Raw genomic sequence first — 8,453 nt, 5'->3', positions numbered from 1 at the left:
AACCATGACCTCCTGGTTCATGTCACTGCTCAACCACTGAGCCACACCAGCTGGGTGATTGGTTGATTCTTGTATGTGCCCTGACGGAGGATTAAACCCATAACCTTGGCATATCAGGACGCTTTAACCAATCGAATTCCTGGTCAGGGCTGCTCTGTCTTAACTATAACCATCTCATTGTTTGATAGTCTTCTCCCAGGCGTTACCCTCCCATCTCCTCAGGGACTGGGCATGAATCAGTCTTCAACATCTCCCTCTATTGGCTCCTACCTGTTCAAGCCTCTCTCCCTTCTTTCCCAAGAAAATCCTCATTTGTTCTTGTATCTTCCTTTAGCTACCTACCTCTGTCTCCTTCCTGTCTCCTTTAAATTTCTCAAAAGGAGAGTCTATACTTGATGTCGTCTCCTCTATCTCTGCTCTCTGCTCCAGACTTACCCATTTCAGCGCTCTTCTTCAAAGTGTGTTTTCTGTGCCTACAATCCCCATGACTCTGCACCCAACCACAATCCTGCCTGCCCTCTAAACTAGAGATGAGGCCCAACCCATCCCAGAGTGGCATGCTAATCTCACTCCCTTGAATCTAACAATGTCACCTCAAACTAAGCACAGATTGAGGTGGAAACTTTTCCAATTCATTTTTAAATGTAGTACCAAAATGTTACAGCCCATCCCCACAAAAAAGGCAATAAACTCAGAAATGGCAAATAGATTTAATATAGTGTGTCAAATTCAATTGATTGATAGTGGCTGCCTAGAGTGCTGTGTTGAGTACATGTCTGAGGACGCACCCTGGCATGAAGAGAAAGAGCTGCTGGGATTAGCAATATCTGAAATCACAAGTAAAAGAAAATTAGAAAGTCAACTGATAGCCACCAAACAGGAATACAATGTCAAAAGCAGTATTTTTCCACACTCTCTGTATGGTCCTCCGACCTTGGCCTTCCTATAACCACCCAGCTCATCCCATCCCCAAGAGCCCTGGCTGCCCTCACTGAATCTAAACATATACCTGAAATCTCACTTGTAGGAAAAACCACAGGCACCAGAGCTACCACTGCTGTTGGCACCAGTTCCACTGAGGCCAGAGAAGAGCCCAAACGTGAGAGTGGTGGGCAGGCTGGCACTGGCACCGAAGCTGCCACTGGCGCTGGCACTGGCGCCGGCGCTAGCGCTGGCACCAGCACTGGCACCGGCACTGGCACCAGTGCTGGCACCACCACTCTCTTGGGCTTTGGCTTTAGCTTCAGCTCCCGCCTGGATCCGGGCTTTGGCCCAGGGTCCAATATCAGCTTCGTCCCAGTTGCAGGGCCCAGCAGCATTCTCAGAGCCAAGCCCAATGCCCATACGAGCTCTAATCTCAGCTCTAGCCTTGGCTTCAGCTGCAGCCTCAGCTGCAGCCTTAATATCTGCTTCCATCGCCTCTCGGTACTGAGCTGCCCATTCCTTGGGATCCTTCTTTTGTACCTGAAACAGAAATAACAACCCTCAAAAGGACCGGAATCTGAGAGTGGAGTACCTACTAGATTCTAGACAACATGCTACATGCTGTATACAGTAGCAATACAATAAATACTTCTAGTAATTATGCAACTAGTATCCCATCTCTGCCCTGACATTAGCTCTGTGACCTCAGCGATCCCGAGTTTTCTCATCTGCAGGAGGACACCACCATGTTAGTCATAAGGATTAAATGATTCAGCTAAAGTGTTTGGTGCACTAAGAGAGGCTTCAGAATATTCATATATAAGCTGCAGGGTGCTCTGCCCACAGCCTACCCATGCTCTTGATATGCCAAGTTTGGGTAGTTCTCCAATTACCTTGCAGGCAAACTTGAGGACTTTCATCTTGCTGGTCTCATGGTAGGAGCGCAGGCCCCAGAAGAACTCATACTCAGGGGGATTGCTGTTAGGGACTCGGGCATAGTCCAGGTACCTTGAAAAGATAGGTTCGAAGCCTTTACGTCTAAGACCACCCATGGCCCACCCATGCATGGGCTGGGCAGGCTCTAGGTAGCACATTCCCCACTAAATACTGCAGCTTTTCTTCCAACATTGAGCCCTGTTCCATCCCTCCTGCCCAGCAGCCATGTGAAGGCACAGGGGGGAAACATGTAGGGTGCTTGTGCACAGGAAGGCCACACATTTTGTGCCCCTTGTCACAGTGACCCCGGTTCCTATTGGGTGTGTTGTAAACAGAGGAGCCATTTCTTCAGGCAACCTGCTCTGAGCACACCCCGCTGCGGCGTCTCATCTGTGGCCTGGGACAGTGCACCACAGAAAAGGGCTGTAAAGAGAAAACAGTCCACCAAGAGCAGCGTACTCCGTACACACTTCCGATTGTGTGTGCATGTGTGCTAGTGCAACCTTGTGAGTGCGCATTTGTTTCCCCAGGATGAGGATAAGGTGGGCCCCTGGCCAGAAAGTCAGGAGGGCTGGGCTCCAGGCCTGAATGGGCCCGTTACCGGCTGGGGCCATGCTCAGACTTCTGTCTCTGAGCCCCAGGTTTAGCAACTGAAAATGGAGCTGGGATGACAGCACCTACTCTGCAGGGTAGTTATGAAAATGAAATGAGATGGTACATGTCAAGTCCCCAGCGCAGTAGCTAGCTGCCTACAGCTCCTATTTTATGATTGAAATTATACTATTTTAAAATTGAAATTAATTGCTACGAAGCCCTGGTTGGCATGGTAAAAAGAACCAACGCATTGGGACCTGAATCTTAAAATCTTCAATTTGCTACCTGTGTAACCATAAGCAAATGATTTCAACACTCTGAGCCTCAGTTTCCTCCTGTATGCAAAGCCAGTGATGACAATCCCTCCCTTATAGAACTGCTCTGGGGCATATGTGAGAGTACATGTAATGGGTCAAGGAATATGTGCTCTTGTTGCCTCTATCTCCTTAAAAACAAGCTCCCACCAGCACATACACACACACACAAGCACACGTGCACCCATCGTAGCTCTATCACCCAGTTCTAAAATAGGCAAAATGTATGGCACACACCAACAGCAGATGGACACTTACTTCTGCTTCACAAACTCATCGGTAATGAGCTTCTTCACGTCCCCAAAAAGTGAGTGATGTATACTGACAGCAAAGAAAGATAAATAGATAAAATGAATGAATGAAACAATAAATAAAACGGGGCCATAGCACTTCCCAGATGTGTGCAGAGGTGTTTCCAACGTGGAAGAGAGATTTCTGGCACAAGGAAGCACCATAGAAATTCAAGAGGCAGTAAGCTCAAGGGAACAGAGTTCAGGACCATTTCCCCATCCACCCAGGTCAGAGTCATGGGCCCTCTAACCCAGTCCAACACCCCCGCCCGCTCCATCAGACCACCAGGCTGATGCGATCCTGGGACCATCCTCTCTTGCCAAAGGCCAGCTTGGGGGAGTCCTTGGTTCTAGGGGAACAATAGGACAGAGAGGTTTAGGTCCTGCAGCCATCTGCAAAAAACACACCAGCCAGCTCACTAGGCTAGCCTCTCCCAGATTCCTCAGGTATGGGAGAGTTCTGCCCAGTCTATGCTTCAAGCTCCACGTGACCCTGGGCAAGACACTTAGACCCCTGAGCCTCAGTCTCCTGTCCAGTGAAACAGGAAATCACATCCTCCCCTCCCCGGGCTGCTGAGAGGACAGAAGAAATCCCCCCAACAGAGTTAGACCCTGGCACTCCGCCAATGCGAGGCCCTTCTTCCTCTCACAGGCCCCTCAGCCACCAGAGGATTCACAGCCACCGATGCTCCTGCCCTTCGAGCATCGTGATCCACCCACACCAGGAAGGCCTCCCGTGAGAACCACTCTATCAAGACCAGCAGGAAGAGACAAGCAGTGACAGGGCTGCCTTCCTGGGAAGCTTCTGGACAGACAGACAACCTGACAGTAGGACTGCCCCACCCAGGCTTCGACACCCTTCAGTCCATCGTAACCAGGCACAACTTTTGTGGGCAGGGTTCCAGCTACATGCGGGGGCTGGAACGGGCTTTCAGGCCTGTCTTTTCTGACTCTCTAAGGAAGTGTGGGACAGAATACAGGGATGGGGTAGTGCCATGGACAAAAGCAGAAGCCTCCCTCCCACCCAGCCCTTTCCCAGCTTACGTTCCCAGTATGCCTGCATCAGTGGGTTCCAAGGTGCTGAGAAGAATGTACAAGTGGTCATTCTTATCAATTTCCTTCAATTGGATCCCAAATACCTGTGGATGGGGAGCAAAGCTTGTGAGATCATCAAATTCAGCTTCTTGAGCATCTCACAGCTCCCCATGTACCTAGGGTGCGTGCGTGTGTGTGTGCGTGTGTGCGCGTGTGTGTGTGTGTGTGTGCGTGTGTGTGTGTGTAAGACCGGTGAGTTAATGCATGTAAGCACTTAGCTATGAGGCCAGCACACAGCAAACAGGCAACAAATGTGCTATTGTTATCTACATCATCCTTGTGATTAATAGGAATCTAGGGAGACTGTGAATGTGAATGAAAAGGAAGAGGTGAGCATCTGGAATACATTCCAGGACATGTCCAGCAGCAGAAGTCAGGACTAAGTTGAGTCCTAGCTGTGCTTTTACCACTGACTTGTGTGACTTTCGGCAAGTCTATGTACCTCCCTAGGTCACTGTCTGCCCAGTGGTGGGACTGGGCTTAGTGAGTCTCTGTGGTCCCTCCCCGAAGGGACATGTACACCTTTGTTTATTTCAAGGCTTCCCCACTGTGTCCATCCCCCAGGGCTGCCCCTTCACCTTCTCCAAGGAATAGCCTGCTCGTTCAATGATTTCAGGGTACACATCAGTGTATTCTTTGATGATGTCCTTCAGCATGTCTGCAAGGGGAGAGTGTTGCGAGCACCTGAGCTGAAGTGAAGCCAGGCGGCCCCCATACCCAAACTATAGACCCTTTGCCTACTCTGCTGTTGGTGACATAAACAGGTTTTGAGCTAATGAACAGAGATGCTAGCACTGCCAAATTAGAACGGTGGGAGGACAGAAGTAGGAACAGAAGAGCAAGGGATGTCCTCAGCACAGAGAGGGTGGAGGGTAGAACTAGGGGGAGGGAGTTAGTAGGACTCTACCTGCGCGCTTGATAGGAATCTTTGTCTGGTCTTTAGCCAACAGGTACTTCACCAACTCGTTTGCCTAGGAGAGGAGAAAAAGGTATAAAGGTCAAAAAACATTTGCAGAAGGCTTGAAAGGTTAGCAGAGAAGAAGGCAGGCAAGGCGGTGGCTAAGGCTGAGTGCAAAGGACAGCGTTCTTACCCTCCCTTGCAAAAGGGCCACATCCCGAGATGGTGGTGCTTCAGGCTCTTCGGATGCCTGGAGCTTGGCAGCTCTGCGGCGAGCCTTGCCCCTACGGGCCTTAGGCGACCTCAGGGAGAGCAAAGCTCTCCGGGCCCAAGCAGCCAAGCGAGTCCTTGATGCCCTGCGGGCCCAAAAGGCTATGGGGCCCCTTGAAGCCCTGCGGGCCATGGAGGCCATTAGGGCCTTTGAGACCCTTCGGCCACCTGTGGTTCCAGAAGCCTGACTCTGATCACTGCTGCCCTCCTCTTCCCCATTCAGATGCTTCACCTGCATCAACAGAGAGGAAGCACAACGGCACCAGATGAAGCAGATGGTCCTTTTTCCTCATTCTCTCTCTTCCAGAAACCCCCTTTCATCCAACCCCTGTAGTAACGACCTGACTCACTAGACATTGGCCATGTTGAATCTTGGGTTTGTCTTTCACTGGCTTTCAAGCAAGAGTTTCATCACTGAATCAGACCAGGAACCACCCAAGGGTGGAATCTGAAGCTTCTCCTCTTCCTCCATCTACCACTCACTGGCTCTGCTCCTACCAACCTGGACAGCTTCATTCTATCTGTCTGGGAGTCCACTTCCTTCTCTATAAAACTGGATTACTTTTGGGATTTAAGAGATAAGCTGTGTAAATGTGCTAGCTCAAAGCCTAACACATGGTAGCTACTATGTCAACATAAACTGCATTACATTCAGATTACAGTTGTGTATTCCTGTCTCATCTTCCCCCAAATCTGTGAGCTCTCTAAAGATGGGAATTGCATCACATTCCCCACAGCCTTGATGAGCACAGGAAACTTTCTATATGTTTGCAGAACAAATGAACCAACTTAGAGAAGAGGAATTGAAAGGCAAGGACAGTTATTGCAGAAGTCTTACCTTTCGGGCTTTCTTGGCCTTGACCTTGGGCCGAGTATCCTGATTCTCCTGAGCCTGGGCTACTGTGCCCTCAGGCTCAGGTTCATCTGCCTTCGGAGCCTGAGAGGCATCAGCCTCAGTCTCCTGGGCCTTTGTATTGACCTTAGTATCATCCACACCGCTGACCTTTTTGGTCTCAGTGGCAGGAGCTGTCACAGCCTGAGGGTCAGCCTTCTGCACCTTGGTGTCAGCTGCTGGACTCTTCTTTTCAGCTGCCAAACTCTGGGTATCAGTCAGCTTAGTGGTAGATGACTCCTTAGTGTCAGCTGCCTCAGGAGCTTCTGGGGTCTTTGAGACCTCTGCGGCCTTTGAGACCCCTGCAGCTTCTGAGACATTCTCGGCCTCAGAGACCTCTGGTGCCTCTGAAGCCTTTGGTGTCTCTGAGACCTCCGAGTTCTGGGTCACTGTCAATTCGGTCTGCTCCTTCAAGTCGCTTTCCTTTTCTGAAGTTTCAGCCTGCAAGAGAAAGCAGGGAAGCTCACGGGACTTCTCCCCACCCACAACCAGGCACATCGCTCCCAAACCCCAGGCCTTCATTTCTCTGACCTATACGAACCCCTACTTGCAGCATGCTCTGAGTGCCTCAGCCCAACAAGGCACCCCCTTCCTCTGAGCAGGAACTGATGGCGGAAGAGGGATGCACCTGTCTTCTCTTCTTCCTTCCTTCCTCCATCCATCCTTCCTTCTTCCTTCCCATCCTTCCTCACTCCCTCTACTGGGGTGGGGGACACCCAGGCAGGGAAGTGGGTAGAGAAGGACAAGGATAGAAGGGGAGGTACCAAGGGATTTGAGGCTGCAACAGGGGCTGAAGGGGAAAAGCAGACAGGGGGAGGACAGGAGGAGGTCTCACCTGGGAGCGGGTTGGACCCGTACCAGTCTCGCTTGTGTCAGACATGTCTCAAGTTGGCCTGGCAAGAGCTGAGCCTGAAAGAGAGAAGGCCTGGGTCAAGGGGAGAATCCACTGAACGTCCTCACTGCTGTCCTGCTGGGAGGCTAATCCTCACCTTCCCTAGGGCCCCTATCCCAAACCCCTCCCCCACCCCCAACGACTCTGTTTTCAGATTCTGTAATCCACAGCGTCGAGGTCTCAATTCTCTGCAGCCGCACCCTCCCCTTTTCCAGGAAGATGTGCCAGCGCGGCAGCTCTGAGGCCCCCGCCCCTTTTCCCAGTGCACCCACCCCCCCAGCCGCAGGTCGACAGTGCGCATGCGCGTCCGCTGCAAGCCCCATCTCAGCCCCGCCCGCTTTCCCAGCACAAGCCCTCTCTTTGATGTCCATCGTGCGCATGCGCATTGGGCAGCTGGCCGGCTCGGTGCGGGCCCTTCTCTGCACGCCCCTTTCTAACGATCCGTAGTACGCATGCGCAATAGTCGAGGACTCAGTCCGGTACCCTTTCCCAGCACACGCCTCCCTCCAGGTCCGCAGGAGCAGTAGGTCCCGCCCCCTCCCCCGCGAGCCTCCTTTTTCAAATTGTCACACTGTCCGGTGGTCCCGGCTCCTCCCCGACTCACACGCAGCCCGAGTACACAGTACCGCCTGGTCCCGCCCTTTTTCATAACACGCCCCCCTCCAAACAGGCCAAGCACATCTCGGTTCTGCCCCTTCCCTGAAACACCCCCTCCTCAAATCAGTATCGAGCTAGTGATTCTGTCTCGGGCACAGCCAAACCGGGTCCAATCCCCTCCCTTCCCAGCCGGATGGATCCAGAGCGATCCGGTCCTTAGGGCAGGTTTTCTCAAGATTCCCCAGAGGGTGGGGCTGACCCCTACCGGACTCCGATCCAGAGCAGGGCCCCGCTGCTACTCACCTCGTCCTCCTACAATTCCAGAGTGCGTCCACTCTCTCCGAGCCCCTCCGAAACTCGGAGACTGCCCTCCCCCCTCCCGGCCGGAAGTGGTCCCGCCCCTTTCCGCCTCCCTAGGGGGCCTCGGTCTCAACCAGTCTGCCCTTCCCCCACTCCCTGCTCTTCATTCCTTAAACCCCCCTCCGTATTCCCTCTGCCTTGCTTCCTGCTCCCTATTCCCCAACGCATTCCCTATTGACCCCCATGGAACTCTTTATTCCCCTTCTTACATCCCCCTCCGTGTTACCTCTGCACTCCTTTCCCCCGTATTCCTTAACCCTTCTCTGCATCCCATATTTTCTTCTCTGGATTTGCACTTCCCCTCAGTTATTCCCCTTCATATTCCCTGTCCGCCATCCAACATGCCCGGCTCTCCGTTTTTCTCTCCCTTCTCCGCTAGTCTCTGCTCCCC

General features: G+C 52.3%; 1 protein-coding gene across 1 annotated transcript; it reads right to left on the bottom strand.

Moving 5' to 3' along the window:
- Positions 1-691: 691 nt before the first annotated feature.
- MAGED2 (MAGE family member D2) lies at positions 692-8,089 on the bottom strand. Its single transcript, XM_015565413.1, has 11 exons — positions 8,006-8,089; positions 7,049-7,122; positions 6,160-6,654; positions 5,245-5,553; positions 5,061-5,124; positions 4,732-4,811; positions 4,103-4,197; positions 3,342-3,408; positions 3,027-3,226; positions 1,818-1,932; positions 692-1,464 (listed from the first exon to the last, which is right to left on the bottom strand). Exons 2-11 carry the CDS (start codon positions 7,091-7,093, stop codon positions 1,018-1,020), a joined length of 1,917 nt encoding a protein of 638 aa, XP_015420899.1. The 5' UTR covers positions 7,094-7,122; positions 8,006-8,089; the 3' UTR covers positions 692-1,017.
- Positions 8,090-8,453: the final 364 nt, after the last annotated feature.

This window comes from Myotis davidii, unplaced genomic scaffold (genome assembly GCF_000327345.1).
Source record: "Myotis davidii unplaced genomic scaffold, ASM32734v1 scaffold1960, whole genome shotgun sequence".
Lineage (NCBI taxonomy): Eukaryota > Metazoa > Chordata > Mammalia > Chiroptera > Vespertilionidae > Myotis > Myotis davidii.
Note: the sequence above shows the minus strand (reverse complement) of the source record. Positions and strands in the feature narration are given on the sequence as shown.

Coding starts and splice junctions, on each gene's coding strand:
- MAGED2 (XM_015565413.1), bottom strand. CDS start 7,093: ATGTCTGACACAAGCGAGACTGGTACGGGTCCAACCCGCTCCCAG. Junction 6,655..7,048: donor CGGGTCCAACCCGCTCCCAG/GTGAGACCTCCT, acceptor TTTCTCTTGCAG/GCTGAAACTTCAGAAAAGGA. Junction 4,198..4,731: donor CAGGCTATTCCTTGGAGAAG/GTGAAGGGGCAG, acceptor CCCCATCCACAG/GTATTTGGGATCCAATTGAA.